This window comes from Mastigoproctus giganteus, chromosome 4 (genome assembly GCF_048544385.1).
Source record: "Mastigoproctus giganteus isolate SK-2022 chromosome 4, ASM4854438v1, whole genome shotgun sequence".
NCBI classification, from domain to species: Eukaryota; Metazoa; Arthropoda; class Arachnida; order Uropygi; family Thelyphonidae; genus Mastigoproctus; species Mastigoproctus giganteus.
This window is the reverse complement of record NC_143578.1, coordinates 38,516,470-38,534,867: the sequence shown is the minus strand read 5'-3', so window position 1 is coordinate 38,534,867 and position 18,398 is coordinate 38,516,470. Positions and strand designations below refer to the sequence as shown.

At 35.8% G+C, this 18,398-nt stretch overlaps 1 protein-coding gene across 1 annotated transcript in view; it reads right to left on the bottom strand.

Moving 5' to 3' along the window:
- Nucleotides 1–18,398, bottom strand: part of r (carbamoyl-phosphate synthetase 2, aspartate transcarbamylase, and dihydroorotase rudimentary) — a 353,839-nt gene that overhangs the window by 128,281 nt on the left and 207,160 nt on the right. The window contains exons 23-25 of the mRNA XM_090372656.1: nucleotides 3,804–3,926; nucleotides 1,100–1,282; nucleotides 769–987 (exon numbers count right to left, since the gene is read on the bottom strand). Of these exons, the coding sequence (XP_090228782.1) occupies nucleotides 769–987; nucleotides 1,100–1,282; nucleotides 3,804–3,926 (525 nt within the window). The remainder of the gene's footprint in view (nucleotides 1–768; nucleotides 988–1,099; nucleotides 1,283–3,803; nucleotides 3,927–18,398) is intronic.

The window sequence follows — 18,398 nt, the reverse complement described above, 5'->3', positions numbered from 1 at the left end:
CATCACTCCGTGCAGGAGGTTGATAACAATGTTTTGCCATTTGTTTCTATCTCATGCCTTTCTGGCACACCGAAAGAATGTCAAACTAGTGCACTGTCTGATGTTGTCAAACCATCTTTTCGGTATTCTACCACCCTTTTCTCCCTTCTATCCTTCCTTTTAAGAGTTTCTACAGGGAATCATGCTTGAGAATATGCCAAAATAAGTTGAGGCATTGCAAATCTCTGACTCTACAAGGGAGAATTAAGTTTAGGAAACAAAATAAACAAACAAACAAAAAAAAAAAAAAAAAAAATCACAAGATACTAAATTTAGTGAGTATGGCAACTGGGGAGACCATAGCGATTGATGGAGTGTTTCATAAGAAATTCTTGAATGGAAGGCACCAAATGTGTAGGAGCATCATTGCGATGCAAACATCAATTCACTGTAATCACCTTTCCAACTGTTTCTCTAAATGGCATTGCACAATTTTGACACAGAACTATTTTGTAGTAATTCCTGGTTCATTAGCCACTCTCTGTGACCATCTGAAACAGCCATGGTGGCCAAAGCGAGGATCATCTTTGACTGACAAGCAGCCCTCTTTAAACTTTGAAAAGCCTCCAAAAAGTCTTTGAACGAGACAAAGAAATTTGTACCATAAGAATAGTTCTGGATGGCAACCAAAATTAACTGCTTTGTTTAATCTCAATAAGCTAAAATAAAATAACAAATTAAGATTAAAAAAATTAAGCACAGAGAATAAACAGGAACGTTTCTTTATACCTTAGCAATAAGTTGGATATTATAAGGTCCATTTACTTCCAGTTCCCTCCCAATAGCATGGCAGATCTTTCTAATCTTTAAAAGTGTTTCTGAATTCAAGTCTTGAGGAGGTGTAACAAGAGTAGCATCACCAGAATGAACACCAGCATTTTCTACATGTTCTGAAACAGCCATGATTAGCAGCTCTCCATCAACAGCTACAGCATCTACATCAATTTCCTAAAATAGCAATGGTAAACAAAATTATCACAGAGTTCGGCATTACAGATCTAAGACTGTTTTAACTCAACTGAACTTCTTGTTATTTAGATTTCTATAAATTAGTACTTACCTTTGCTTCTAAAATAAACTTGGAAATAACCACAGGATTATCTTTGGATACAGCACTAGCCTCAGTAAGATAAGTCTCTAAATCTTGGTGAGAATGAGCTACATTCATTGCGGCTCCACTAAGAACATATGATGGGCGAACCAAACATGGATAACCAACCTCTTCGCAAAACTGTTTGGCAGTCTATAAGGATCACAACACAAACTAAAATTCATTAGAGTAAAACATATTCCAAATAAAATGCTAGGTGTTCAAAAGAAAAATGCTTGTAATGAAAATGGTCTACATTTAATTTCATTATAACTTTTAAAAATCTTTAAATATTTAAACCCTTCTCACTATGTAGAAATAAAGGATCTTATTTTGAATGTTATACTCAGAACATAGGATTAATAAATAAATACTTGTTTGTTCACACAGTTGTTTCATTAGAGCTGTTGAAGTATGTATATCATGAAATAGAAGGCAGAGACCACCTTCTGTGATGTGTAATATAAGCTTATGTACCAAGCAGAATGTCCATACTAAGTACCTTATTTTTATGCGCTGCTTAAGGTTTTAGTTATTTTACAAGTTACTGTCCACTAATGTGTTCAGAATTATATTTAAAATGATATGAAAACATCAAATTAAAAATAGCATAATCAGCGGTGTAGACTGTTGCCATGTGAACTGTGGACTCCAGGGAAAATTACACAACTAAGAATATTGCATGCCCATTTGTATAATTTTCCTGTGGGTATCTGCTTCAATTTTGCTCACTCATTACACAATGCTCTGTCGGAATTGAAGTAATCAGGAAATAATTTATTTTCTGCTGTTTCTCAAGATATTTGTTCTTATCATCCAATATAGTGTCAGGATAGAGAATAAAATCACAAAGTGCACCATTTTAAAATATTTCTTGCATGCAATGCAGTGGTATGCTAATTTTTATTTTATTTATTTTTTTTTTTTTGCTACACCTGCTTCAGGGTTAGTGTGCATATGGGAATGGTGGTTGATTTCAACCATCCTAAAGCATTTAACCATTCTTCTTGATGGACTTACTTTTGGAATAGTTGATTTTAATTAAGCTGTGTTTAAAATTTTTAAATAAAATAATAAGAATAGAAAACAACCACATAATGTCCTTCCCTAACTATATTACAACCACATTTACTAATCTAAATGTAACACAATTACAAAACTGTTTTATTTCAATAAAATACAGATATAGACAAAAAAATTAGTCACTGTGGTTTTTAGGATATATTAAGTATATTAATAATATTAAACTATATTATTAATTTCATGTGGTATGATTGGTATTAAATAAAGTAATAATCTTAATAGAAAACAACCATGTAATGCCCTTCCCTAACTATATTACAACCACATTTACTAATCTACGTTACATAGTTACAAAACTGTTTTATTTCAATAAAATACAGATGTAGATAAAAAATTAGTAACTTGTGGTATTTAGAAAATATAACAGATTGAACAAACATATCTCTTATGCTTGTTTGCTTGCAGCACTGAAATTAGAATACAAGGTTAACCCATTTTCTCTATTTACAGGGATATCAGCTTGACTGAAGATGCAAGGATTTGCAATGAAAGATGGGATGCAGAAAAGATGTTAGAGTGGCAAGAAGGAGTGATAGCATTTAGCAGGTCTAAAGAGCATAGTATTAAAGAAGTAGCTGAATCTGCTGGTGTTTCAGACAGCATAGTAATAAGGGTCTGAAAAATTGCACATCAAAATCAACCAGAAATAAGAGGAAAAACTGCTGTTGAAAATGCATGATTGGAAAGAATGTTGCATTTAGTAAACCAAAAATGATTTCAAACAAGATAAGAACTGCTGCAAACAGTTAACCAAGGAGTTCATCAGCTGATTTCTGAGAGAATACTGATAATTTCACAACATGGATATCTGGAGTAGCATCCTCCAAAAGTGGACCAATGTTAACAGCCACACATAAAAAAGCCCAGCTAATACAGGCTAAAAGGCATAAAACTGTTTGGTGACTGAAAAGCTGTGATATGGTCTGATGAATCTAAATTTTGCTTATACTTTAATGATCCAGCACTAAGTTCACAGAAGAAGCAATGAGGCATTTCATCCAGACACTGTGCAAGATGTCGTACAAGCTAGTGGTAAGTCAGTGGTGCTTTGGGGATGCTATAACTATTATGAACTGGGTCTTCTATTTGAAATACCAACCAAGATGAATCAAGCTGGCTGTACAAATATCCTAGATGACTAAGTTGTGCCTTCTGCCACACATTTGAATAGTACTCATAATTTAAACACTCCTGTATTCCAGGATGGCAACAGTTTGGTTCACATTGGCCTCTATTATTTTAAATAGACACAAGGAATCAAAAAAGAACAATAGGACATTTAAACTGGACAGCCAAGTCACCAAATTTACATATAGGGAATGTATGAACAAAAAGTGAAAACACAACAGCATCTATAAAACATGAATGAATTATGGGCTCAATTTTTTCAGAATGGCCTAATGCTGATATAAACTATTTAAAGAGTCTAGCTGAATTACTACCAACAAGAATTCATAAACTTATTCACATTAAAGGAGGGATTATGCATTATTATTGAAAAATTTCACAGGTGACTAATTTTTTGTCTGGTGTCTGTCACTCTGTATCAGGGTGATTCTCCAGAAATTAATTTCAGTTAGATAAATTGTACCTCTAAATTAGTTAACTCTCTCCACTGAGGCTGAGAAATTCCTATAGTATCCAACATACGAGAAAACTTGAATCTATTCTCTGCACCATCAACAGATTCAGGTGATGTTCCCAAAATCCTAGCCTATATCAATAATAATAATAAAAGTTAAAATATTTGCAGATGTATTAACATAACATTTTAAAATAAACATTACATGAAGAATAATAAGAGCCAAAATACTCTTTTTTTCTTTAAATTAAAATTTAAAAATTATGTTGTATTTTTTTTTCTCTTCTTACTCTAGGATTATTTTACACCAGAACCAAATCAGTTTTCTCTAAGGATATTTAAGAACTGGACAAGGTATGTGCAAATAAAAATACCGTATATGTGCAAATAAAACCATTTTATAAAACATACACATTTCAGAATTACACATTCCATTACAACTGCAAACTAATAAAAGCTGGAATCATTTCCTTTCAACTCAAATCATAGCAAAATTAAACGAAGATATTAAGATTTTAATAATAACTTAGTAAATAAAAAAATACCTGATTAATCAATATTTAAGCATTGATGAATACTCTGAAAGTTTGACAACTTTTTATATAGAAATTAGTATTAAATGATGTTGTTTGTTGTTGTTGTTGTTTATTTGGTTTTTAGGAGCATTAGCAACTAAGGCCATATTGCTCCGGGATATGCGGTGGTCATTCCCTGACCTTTCCGCATCCTCCGTAATTGGTGGTGACGGGCTCGAATCCTGGTCTAATCAAGATGCGTGTGCTACGCACTGCTGCTCCTTCCCACCTGGCTATGGAGGTGCCTAATTAAATGATGTAAGAAAGCAGACACCTCACAAACAATCATTCATACCTTTTCCTTTCCCAATAAAGTCACTATAATTCTGCTTTGCGCTTTATCAAACTTTCTGCCCTGGCCAATCTGGCAGGTAATTTATTCCAATTATCTTCAGCATGCTGACCTAATAAGATTTTATATTTGTGTCACTGGTTCTTGTCTCTCATGCTAGCGAGAATACACCTCTCTGTTCTATTTTGTCCAACATAAGATTTTATCTTGTTGGAGAAAGCAAAAGACTTTTCAAAAAAATTAAAGAATATGAAACGGGCATACCTCACAGCCACATAACTAAATCAGATCTATCCAACCAATAATATTAATCACAATAAAGGCATGCAAAGATATAACTAGACATATACCATCAAAAGCAGTTTGTAGAATAAATAAAAACAGTAATAGATTCAAAAATGTTAATAGCTGCAACAAACAACCCCCATTATCCCTTCTGATATAATCTTTAAACTACCAACATAGTTAAGATCCCAAAGAATAGTTGTGAGACAGATGACTAAACTCTAATCCTTTAATCCCTCAAATTCTAGAACCAAGTCTAAAAAGTGGTACTATAATAGGAACCTCTAATCCCTTAATACCCCACAACCAGACTCTCATTGTGGACCTGACATATGACTGACCCCAGGAAATCCTGATTTAAGAAGTTTTAAAGTTTTAAAGCATCCTTAGTCTTACAGTAACTAATCATTCATATAAATACAGCTTAATAATCAATGTATGTCTTAGTGTGTGAAGATAAATGATTAAGGGTAAAAAGGACAGCAATTGCAATTCAGGTATGTTGGTGTTTATAGCATCATTTTTTGGTTATTTTATTTTAGTTTTCAGTTATTTGTTAACATTTGACCTATGAATAATCAATTTATCTATTAGTTAAGTAAGCTTATAAAGTAAGATTGTTAAGTGAGCTCAAAATTAAAGAAGGAATTCCATATAATTTAATTACCAACCTGTACCCATTCTTTGTCTCTACAGTCACTGATGAAGTGGCACAGAAAGTACCACGAAATTTCTGAGAATAATCTATATTCCTTTATGAAATTGAAGACAGATTACACTCCATGCAGGTTGAAGTGCTTAGATTCTTACTTTCTCCAGTCCATACCTACTTAGCTGTTCCCTTGTATGAACAATGATTAATAATCTTCACAAATCTGTTTGCCCTTCTTTGTACCCCCCCTCTAAAAGTTGTCTTTTTTCAGTCTCCAAGACCTGCATACAACATTGTGCAGTCAGTCTCATTATCATCTTATGCAGACAAATAACAGTATCCTATTCCCCTTTGCAGGCCACTGTAGCCAAGTTGTCAAGCACAGGGGTACACAAGTACACATATGTGATTTGGGTGGCCATGGTTCAAGCCTGCACGACTACTAAATATGAAATATTTTTTATTCTCTCTCTATTCTGTGGATTCCTCTGATCCTGTGTGTGGTTGTCCCAGAGTAAAAAAATCATTTATTCATTGCTTTAATTGCTAAGGGCTGATAAATCACTGATAGGATGCCAAGTGCCTTCCTGACCACCTGTTTACATCATGTCTGATTGTATAATAAACTCTAAATCTTTTTCATCCTAAACTACCTTTTAAGTTCCCCACCCTTACCCAGTCTGACAATTAGTCTTGGGTTTCTGTTCCTTAGATACAAAATTTTAGTTCCAATTTTTCAGATCATACCCACAACTAGTCCAAATCTTTAAGAAACAAAGCCCCATTTCGGTTAACTCCCCCGACCCCAACCTCCAAATCAGGAGAAAACTTTGGCAGCTTTCACCCCTGTACTCCCACATCAATATCATTACTGAAGACTGGAAACAAGGGTTGGGACCACAGCAACGTCCCTGGAGGGACCCACTTTCCACACAAGTCCACCCTAAAGAATGCTCATTTATGACTATCCTCTGTCTCTCATCTTTCAACCAGTTCCTGATACAATTAACCCGGTCTAAGTCCGCCCTGTTTTTGTCTAATTTTTAACCCTAACTCGAAAGTTGCTCCCCCCGAAGAAAACTAATAATTTCCATAATTTCTACTCAATTTACAAAATTGAAACTCTCAATATACATAAACAGAAGTATATTCTTTGATTTCCTACCTTTAGCTCTCAGCAAAAACTATTAATTCACTTTAAAACAGCAAAAATGTACGATCACATTTCAATTTATTAAATTTTGATGTTGGCAAAACAAGATCCAAGCTTTGAAAATAAAACGCGTTACAGCATTAGTTCAAAAATTCGCGCCTCAGCTCGCCGCCTCTGGCTAAAACGAATCAACGCACACAGAGAGATAATTGACTGGTCAAGCTTACGTCATTAGCGTTACCAAGGTGATCCAAGGAGAAAATGAAACTGTAAACAACTTTCGTGGAAAACAAACAGTTGAGCATCATTACTTGCGAACACTAATTTGCATGGCTCACTCACAACAGTTGCTTTATTGCTTTTCGTAATTGTTGTACGAAAGAATTGCAACGAATTGGTTTTGAAAAACTAAAATATTATATTTCCTTTCTTCAATATGTATTATCTACTAACAAAAAATCAAGGAAATTCATCTACTGGAAACGGAAAGAAAAAAACTGTCGTAAAACTGATCACTACAATGCGCATTTCATAAAAAAAAAAGAGTTCGCTTTATTGTAATTGTTTCTAGCGGACTAAATCGGAACAGCAGTTTCATGGATGTATATTTGATCTTCTTACGAAATTTCAAGAAAATATTTCTATTCATAGCTGCGTTATAAACTTCGAAAACTGATATCGAAGGAACTTCACATGCATCTCACCAGGTGTACAAACGGGGAAAAAAAAAAAAATGCGCAGCTAGTAACAGATTGTGAGAACAATCCGTTACTCGTAGTGAGGGATTGGGAAACTGTAAGTAATTGTTATTGAATACTTCAATATTTCCTTGATATGCATTTGATACCATCAAAAAATTTCCAGAGAAAAATAGAATTTTCATTATCACACAACGCCCGAAAAATTCATTACAAAGAATTCAAACATTGTTTCAATGTTTGAATTCCATTCTGAGCTGCAAATGTAATTTCACGTCTCTTGCGCTGACAGAGAAGCCATTCACCGAATGAAGAAAAACAGGGTTCATTTTCATGAAATTTCCAATTCCCTTCTTTCACTTGAGGGGGAAAAACTCCTTAGGGGAGGGAATCCACCCTTTCTAGTCCGACCCTGGAGAGAGAGAGAGACAGAGAGAGAGAGAGAGAGAGAGAGAGAGAGAGAAAGAGAGAGAGCGAGAGAGAGAAATAAAAAATACCCTTTTGGTGGGGAGAAGACCAAGAGATTGTCAAAGGTCCAGAGTGCTAACTTTCATTTATTTTATTTATTATTATTTATTTTTTTTATTTTATTATATTATTATTATTTTTTTTTTTCTTGTGTTGTTCTAACAATCCATCCTGGATTGGGGCTTCCCTGGGCCAGGATAGTGCTTCTCCTCTTTTCTCCTTCCCTCTCTTCATCTTATACAAGTTTTTCTTTCCTCCCTGGGAAACTTTTTCTTTCCTGTCACTTTCTCCCGTGTGGGATGAAAAATTTTTTTCTCTCTCTCTTGCCTTCCTTTTCATCTGTCTTCATCCAACACGGGATATTCCTAAGCGGGATGATTTTTTTTTTTTTTTTTTTCCACGACACACACTGGCCTTACCCTGACAATGCATAAAAACTGAACAGAGCAACGAGGCCGAGATGAACTTTTGTTCTAGGAGCAGCCCATACAAAAAATAAAATAACAAAAAATTTTATAAAGAAATTTTATAAAGGGGAAACAAAAAATAAAGAAAATAAATAATAATAATAAAAAAAAACAGCATTGCAGCTCTAAGTCAGCTTCATCATAGGATGCCGAAACTGCAATTGTTTTAGAGAACAATATTTTGCATTTTTACTTTCTAACATTATTTTGCATTATAGCTCTGTTGCAATATTTTGCTTTGTTTCTTTATATTATTGCTGTAGCAAACGATATCGGTGTGCATGACGTTTCATCACAGATGCTGGAGTTCTAATTAGTCAGTTCATCCTAGGATGCGGAATTACTAATTAGTCCGATTTTGGTCTGGTGCTCATGTGATAAAAAAATCCAGAATAATTCCTCTGAAAATATTAGCTAGTGAACTGCATTATAAATTTCAAACATCGCTGTATTGCTTATCCTTTGAGTGACCGCATGTACAATTGTTTTATTGTGGACACTTTCTTCCAGTCAGTAAAATCATTAAGTAATTCATTATGTTGGGGGAAATTGTTTTTGCTCCTAATTGATGTAGCACGTTCGAATTTCGCAAAGTGGATTATTTGAACACAACATACATTAGAAGGTCGGTAAAAGAGTTGATAATTGATGGGCAGCATTCCGACAAACAAGAGAGAGAGAGAGAGAGAATACAAGAAACCGCACTGCATTTAGCAGTCACCGACTCATCTGCCAAAAACCACAGTAAAACAATAAAAGTGATGGGGAGTAAGTCTATTTGTCAGCGGAGTTTATCTGTTTATTGCAGTTCAGAACAGCATTATGACCGTGGATAGTGAACTTATTTGGCTTCTGAGCTAAAACAGAATTTCTCCCTTTGCGATGGCATCAAAGCGTAACAAGCAAATATCTTCTAACGATACTTTTTGAGCAGCTGTTAGTTGTAATCTGTTAGCTTTGTATTGTTACAAATATTGCAGTTATGTGAACAATACACATTTCAAGAAAGAAAGAAATTCATAGTGGATGATTTTTTTTCCTTTCTTTTGATGCACCAATTTCGAAGTTTATAACGCAGCTATAAATAGAAATATTTTCTCGAAATTTGGTTAGAAAATCAAACCCAGGAAACTGCTGTTCTGATATTGTTTACTAAAAACAATTACAATGAAGCAAACTTTTTTTTTTTTTTTTTTATCAAATGCGCATTGCAGTGTTATCAGTTTTACACCAGTTTTTCTCGTTTCCAACAGATGAATTTCCTTGATCTTCTGTTCGTAGGAGCAATACACGTTGAAGATAGGATATACGATCTGTTGACCTTACATAAACTGTTATTGCTACTGTATCGTTTTATTGCTTCTTATGTCAAAAACAGTAGCTCCTGTTCGTCTTTTGTTTATTTACACTTCTCCCTTACCGTCTCGATGTAGCTGTATGGGTGACGTGATATACAGTGAAACTTCTCCTAACGGACACCTCTCGTTAACGGACATTTTCAAATTCCCCAACTCACCTCCATTGGTTTTAACGTGTTTGCAGCTTCTGTGTAGCGGACATTTTCTGTAACGGAAGCAGACAGGCAATCTGCACTGTTTTGTTTAGATTAGCACTTAATTTGATCTCCCCATAACGGACTGCGGGAGAGCCGACAGCCCCTTTTTCTAGGAACGTTTCTTCCACGTATTGCCTCAATCGTGTGTTTATTTTCTATTTCCGATTCTCTGAATTTTATCAAGGTTTGCGTCGCGGTTCTAAACCCTTTTTCAAGAATTTTAAGGCACGTGTAAAACTTCTGATGAATTCGGTGTGTGCAAGGGGGGGGGGAATATGGTCGGCCTTTCGTGTTTTCAGTTTTGTTCAGTGTCGTGTGAAGTGCACAATGTCTTCTCGTAAACATTTAACTTTAAAAGATAAAGTCGAACTCGTTAATGCGTATGATCGGCAAAAAAATAGTCTTCGCAATCTCACTGCAAAATTCAAAATCAGGAAGGCGCAGGTAAGCGACATCCTAAAGGGAAAAAATGAACTGCTCAAACAATTTTGGCAACACGGAAATGATCAGGTTCAAAAATCATTCCCGAAAACTGTTGGACTTCAAATTGACAATGTTACATACGAGTGGTTTTGTCGCTAAAAAAATTCCCATTAATGGGCCTATTATTAGGGAAAAGGCTTTGGAGGTTGCGAAATCTATGGGAGTAAATGAGTTCAAAGCTTCTGTGGGATGGCTAGACAAGTTCAAAATTCGGCATAAAATTTCTTGGAAAACCGTAAGTGGTGAAGGTGGATCTGTTGATACTAGGGTTGTAACAGAGTGTACCGTCAAATTGGAAGATTTATGTCGTGATTTTGAAGCTAAGGATATTTACAACTGCGACGAAACAGGGTTGTTTTTTAAAGTTCTTCCTGAAAAAACAATGAGTATAAAAAATTAAAATTGCCATGGCGGAAAAATTTCTAAGGAACGCTTGACTGTACTATTGTGTACAAATATGCTGGGAGACTTTGAACAACCTCTTGTTATAGGAAACCACAAAATCCTCGTTGTTTCAAGGGCATAAAGTTGAATCTTGAATGTTGATTGGAAGTCTAATAAAAAGCGTGGATGACAAGAGATATCATGAGCGAATGGATAAGTCACTTTAACCAAAACATGATTCGTCAAAACAGAAAAATTATTCTTTTCATGGATAATGCTGCATCTCACCCGCACATTGAATTGTCCAACATTCAAATCGTTTTTCTGCACACCAAACACATCTGCAGAGTGTCAGCCCTTGGATCAAGGGATAATAAAAAATTTTAAACTTCACTACAGAAAACGTGTTTTAAGATCTCACTACAAACATGAACGATGTAACACGTGCGAGTGACCTTGCAAAGAAAATTAGCATCCTTGATGCGATTCAATGGATTTCCTCTTCAGTAAACGCAATTAGAAAACAAACTGTCGTGAACTGTTTTGTAAAGTCTGGCTTGTCAAACGCAAAAATTGAAGTTGTGAACAGCAAATGTGGAGCACCAAGAAGAACAAGAACTTCATCTATTGATATTGTACGATACTTCAGCTACAAGTGACCCTGGCTACAAAGATATAGACTCAAACCTCACTACAGAAGATGGTGCTATAGATATCAACGACATTATCATTGATATTTTTCAAGAAGTTCCTCATGAGGATGAAGAAATGGAAGGAGGTCATTATGTCGAAGAACATATTAACGACGAACCACCGATGAAAATAGAAGAAGCGCTCATACAAATCAATCGTTTAAAAATGTTTTTCACCGCTGAAGTATCTTACTGAAGGACTTTCGATGGTTTCTTCACTCCAAACAAATGTTTAAAACAAAATTATCAGCCGGAAGAAGGTGCAGAAGAAAATAAGTGATTACGGTATGTATTTTTCATAAGATAAAGTCATAATATGCATAGCACAATTGTATGTATATTATTTACAAAAATATTGTGCAAAATCTGTATATAATTTAATTTAATTTTACATTAAACTTTTAACGATTTTTCTTTATCTCTTGTGTATGTAATTGTATATTATTTACAAAAATATTGTTCAAAATCTGTATATATTTTAATTTATTTTTACATTAAACATTTAACGATTTTTCTTTCTTTTTTTTTCTCCCTCAGACTTCTTGTTAGCGGACACTTCTCTCTAACGGACACATTTTTGTTCCCCATGGCTGTCCGTTAAAGGGAAGTTTCACTGTATACTTCCCACGCTTCGCTCGTATTCAGGCGGAGTTGTTTATCAGAACTGCTCCTCTTCGTAAAAAGAAATTCACGTGCTTTACATCAAGAAACGAATCAAGTGCAGGTTTCATAAGCTCTAGGCTAGTTAGGGCGGGGGTAAAAAAATTAATTGAAAAGGCCTAAAAAATTGCATACTTGATGTCACATTTTTGTCATTTGCGTGAAATTCAATAGAAGGTTTTGAAAATTTAAGTGGGAAAATTCAAGAAAACAGTTCTGGCTCCAACTATAGTGAGTTTCAGCTCTGTAATTAGAGTAAAAATTATAGAATTAACTTGCTGAACCCAGTTGGGGCTGGTACGTACCCCAACGGATGGGGATACGGTTAAGGATCTTCTTTTAATCCCAGCTTGTTTAAATTTATACAATAATCTTTCTAAAATATAGGTATATAATGTCAAAGTTGTTTCTTCTATACAACTGTTTTATGGCATCATCACGGTAATTTAACCAGATAGTCAGACAAGACTTCCCATCACGAACCTATGCTATGATCCCCTTAGGGTTCTATTCTTATTGAGGTGATACGATATTAGGACTTTACCTATAAGCAGTATGGTATTGCAGACTACGAAAGCCACTCTAATTTGTTTATAATTTCCCATCACTTTACAAGTTGGGGAAACATTTGTGCTTCTCCAATACAGGGAGTTCGTTCCAGAGTTTAATTATGATCTCAGTAACATTACTACTCATTAACATTATAAATAGTAATTACTAATAATTTCATATTAGAATTATGAAATAGTATAACTAGATGTGTACTGTCTACCCAAGGGTTACCTTCCCTCAGTCTCACCAGCCTTTCTGAAAGACTTCTGAAATATCACTTAATTTAAACAAGCTGACTATTCATCACTATTTTCTCCTGGCTCAAAGGAGCTTTCAATCATAAATATCATAATAAAGTGCCTATTCAACTTATTTACCACTTTGTCTGGGTTGTCTATAAATCCATCACTTTCTTCTTGTTGTAAGGAGACTAAATGATTCACTCTCTCCTTTTTTATATTCATGTACAGTAAATTCTTAGCTTTCTTTGACATCAGTTTTTCAGCCTGGTTGTATCATAAGTATGCTTATAACTGTCATATGAATTGGTGTTTCATAACAGAATAACAAACCCATGATTTTTTTTCTTTTCTCAATTAAACACTTTCACTGTCATGTCATCTGTTTTAGCACCTGACATTCTGAGAACTTTATATACCTATGGAAAGTAAGATTTTTATAAATTAACTTTGAGAAAGAGAAATAGAGTTAAAATTCCATTAAAATAAAATACTAATTTTCGGAAAATTTTCTTTGGTGCTAATAGTGTTAATGTGACATTTAGTCACATTAACACTATTTAGTGAATCTGAATGAAATTTAGTGAATCTGAATGTGCACAGGTCAAGGCAGTACACAATGAATTTTAGACCTTTACCATTCTAAAGACTTCTGTTCGGAATATCACACAAAAGTGGAAAGCAACTGAACAATGATTGATAACGAGGTCTCTAAATAGTTGGTCACATTGTCTGGAAAATTTGCCCTCAATGTTACTAAAGAATCACCCAAGAGGTCTGAAATTATACAGGGGTTGTCAACATGCGTACTATATAAATAACATTGCATCAACAGGAATCCCACTGATATAATGCACAATGTACCATATCACGGGCATGCTCTGGCCAAAAAAAAACTCTAAACAACCAACTATCACAAAAGTTAATTCACAGTGATGAGTGCAGCAGTATCATGTTTAGAGGGATTGCCATCTGGAGAAATAGAAAAGGATTCTCTGAGGCTATGTTATATTAATATTGCAAAATTTTGCCATGAAGCAAGCTTATATAATGTAAGCAAAAAAAAAAATAAATAAATAAAATAACACACACACACACACACACACACACACACACACACACACACACACACACACACACACACACACACACACACACACACACACACACACTACCAAACAAGAAAACTTGGGTGTGGTGCCACACCAGTGAATATTTTAAAAAAAAAAAAAAAAGCTGCATATAGAGGTGACATTTGATGGGTTGGGCCTGCTTTTCATGGTACAATGTTGGACTAATGATTTTTGTTAGTGGTACCTTGAAGAAGAGACAATACTGTGGCACCTTCAACAATGTTATTCTTCCAATGCCAATGCAATTTTATAATGTAGGTCCTTACACGTTTCAATGGACAGTAATTTCTGTCATAAATCTCTGTATATGTGTGACAGCTTGGTTATGAAGGATGTGACAGACGTGGACTACCCCATTTGATGCCATGACCTAAGTCCAACAGAATCATTGCCTGTGGAAACAAATCAGAAACACATGTGATGACACTTTCACGGAGGTTGGCATTACTTGCACAATTAATAACCATTCTGCCGGAGGAATAGATAATTATTTCTACTGACAAGTATCAGAAATTAGTGAAAAGTGTTCCACAAAGACTACAATACTGCATTACAGAACAGAGGTTCTACACCATATTAAGCTGGAACTAACAAGGGGGTCTTTGAGATCCCAAATGATGTCAGCAATGTTTACTCAGTTTGCACAGCTGAAACTCACAATATATTTTAATTACAGTGTTTTCTTTGATTTGGCTGCTGAATATTCCAGAAATTTTTATTGTGCAAAAAGTAAAAACAACAAAGGACCAAGTTAAGCCTATTCTCAATAATTATATGCACATGCTGAAAAATGTGAAATTAAAATTAGCATGCATCTCTCACATCCAGTTGTTATGCTCTCTGGCTTCACATCATGGAAGAGTCTAGCTGGCATCCAACTGTTGAAGCACACTGGTTTTTTTCAATTGGCATTTTGCTCACCATCAGTCAAACATAATAAGGGAAATAATATTCAAGTCTCCTAAATAAGAGAGGATAAAAAATCATGTCTAAAATGCTGCAAAGATGTTTTATTTTCAAAAAATAGTTAAAAATGTTTTTAATATAAAAAAGTGGATTTTTCACAGTTGTTTATAAAAGATTGAATAAAAGATGGCATCAAAGAGTGAAAATAATTCTGAAAGTGAAAATAATTCTGAATCATTTCTTGTTGATTTTTAAGGTTATAGATGGGGTAACCTTTTACCCAACTAACCAAGTGCACATGTGAGGAACAGAAAAATCATTAGCATAACCAAATATGGATTAAAATCTGATCTCTATATCGCCACTGCTTTTCCTATTGCTATCCTAATACTTTTGAGAATGCAGTGTAGTTCATAATTTAGTTATGAAATATAATGTCACAAAAAAATAACTGGAATTAGTACCATCTGGTGTCACTCCTAATAACTAACACCCATCACTGGAAGCAAGCTGAACCTGAACAGATGCACCTCCATAGCCAGATAAAGATGAATAGAAGCATTGACCATACTGCATTGAGTGTAGTGCAGGATAAGGTCACTCGCGTTCAGGCAGAGGGATCAGTTCAAAAAATTATTATTGCCATGTAACGTCCTTCCCTAACTATATTACAACTATATTTACTAATCTACATGTTACATAGTTACAAAACTGTTTTATTTCAATAAAATACAGATACAGATAAAAACAACAGATCTGGCAACAGTTTTGCAAGGAAAACAGTGAAGCAAGTGCCACTGTCCCCTGCATAGCCACCACAAGGAAAGGGCAAAACCATCCAGCCCAACCAACTGGAAGTGCTTCCAGGCAAGTGCACTGGTGAACACCCAGGATAGGAAGAAATGCCAATGCATGAAGTGGAACAATGAAACAAATACATTCATCATGCGAACATACTATGAAATAAGCAAGATGGAAACCAATATGACAATGTACAGAACCAAACTACACAACAAATGGTCAGAACAATTCCTGAAAATTCATGTCACCAAACTGTGAATAGCCGATTATTAATTATCACAGAGCAATGGATTATTATCATCGGAAAGAACCTGATAGCTCCTGCAATATTGAAACACATCAAGCAGGATGTGAGTGACCAAATACAAAAAACAAAAATAATATGGAAAACACTGAATCAGAACTAGAGGAGGAAGAGCAAGAAGCACAATCAGGAGCTGCCGAAGTGGGAACAAACAAAGTTGCAATATCCAGACGAATAGAAGCCAAGTGGAAGAAGGCCCTAGCAGAATTCAACAGAATGGTTCACACAAGACCCACATCATACTGAAGCAGCAGACACCCAATAGAATCCCTTAGCAAGTCACATATGACCTCAATCAATGAATAATATACCAGATTACCTCAAGAACAAAGAAGTAACGACGGATGCCATCCACAAAGCTGTATACTGCACCACTATAGCAGTCACCAAGATCAACAGAAAAGAAACCAGAGACCAGAAGAAGAGAAATTCAAAAACAAGGGTCCACCAGCATGGGAAAGGTGGCTTCAGCAGAAGATAAAAGAGCTAAAGGTCAAGGCAGGCCAGCTAACCCAATACCAATGGGGAAATAAAAGTACAAAGCTGATCAGAAAAGTGGAGAGCATTCTCAAGAAGACAACACTCACATGAGAACAAGAATCAGAGGACAGTAAAATAATAAGACACCCCAAAGCAGAACCTTCTCCCACTCAGCAAGAGACTATGCTGCCGATACAAAGAGAGCATTCAGAGGAAAGGCAATCTGGATCTTTGATGAAAACTAGTCTTCTAGAGAAGCATTGGACAAGAGGAAAAGGAGGGTAATGAACCATCCAACTAGAAGACAATTGAGGAGTTCTGGGGCAACTATGGAGCAGTGAAGTTAGACAATACCTGGACAATTCTCCCATCCTTGGATTTCTTCCATTCTGGATAGATCCAGAATGGAAGAAATCCAAGGATACACAAGAGATGGCAGAATGGGAGAATTTGGGAGGAAGGACAACAGTCTGTTAGGAAGTCCTATAACTGGCAAACCCCAGGAACAGATAACATCCACACACTGGTATAAGAAGTTCAGCTGCACACACAAGCACATAACAGAGCAGTTCACCCAAATGATAAGGCACTCTGATAAAAGGAAATCCCTACCTGAAGGCTAAGGACAAACACTTGGCAAACCTGGCAAAGTAGAGACTGATCACCTGTCTCCCAACAATGTACAAGATCCTGAACAGCATAACTAAGAAGATATCAGACCAAGTGGAGAGCCACATCATCATGGCTGGACAGCAGATAAGCAAAGGATGCAAGAAGCAATTATCCATCAACATAGCAGTTATGGAGTAAGCCTAAAAGAAGCACCACAACCTGTATATGGCCTACACTGACTACCAAAATCCTTCAACTCTGTGAACCATAGTTGGCTGATAAACACACTAAAGATCTATAAAGTCAATGCAACACTGACACACTTCCCAGAGGCAACTATCTGAAATGGAGGATCACCATCAAGGTCAAGAATATCATGACCAGACTGATCCTCAACAGTTAGAAGAGGAATCTTCCAGGGAGATGCCCTGAGCCCACTATGGTTCTGTCTAGCACTCAACCCACTGTCCACCATGCTCAATAACAGAAAGAACAGATATACCCTAAAACAAGGGAGGAAGAGCCTGTACAACCCTCTCACATGATGTATATGTGTGATATCATGCTCTATGTTGCAACTCAGAATCAACTCCAACAGCTACTCTGGATCACCAGAGTTCAGCACCAGCATCAGAATGCAAATTGGCCTAGACATATGCAAGACCCATTGATTGCATCAAGAACATTAAGCCAGCCAAAACTACCAGCTGAAAGCCAGTGAAGAGACTGATGCCATGACAGAGGGAGAGACTTACAAATATCTGGCAATGATGCAGGCTCAACAGTTAGAATACAAGGAGATCAATGCCCACCTGACACTGAGAAGCCTGCTAATATCAAAGTTGAATTGTCAGGACATGGTCACAGCCATAAACACTTATGCAGTACCAGTACTAACATACTTCATACATTGGACCAACACCAATCACAGGAGATTATGAGATTGACCAGGATTGTGACCACCAAGAGCCACCAACACCACCTGAAGCCGGCCACTGAGAGACTGACCATAGCCCAGAAAGGAGAATACAACATTCAACATTAACAGGGAGACCCCACCCACACTGGACAAGAAACAATGACAGAAAACTGGGGGAAGAAGGCATTCCATGGGAGATGCTACAATGATCCTCTTAAAGACTATGGCTCACAAGCAGAAGACTTCCCCAAGAACCAAGGATTCATGCTTGCCATTCAAGCCCAGGTAATCAAC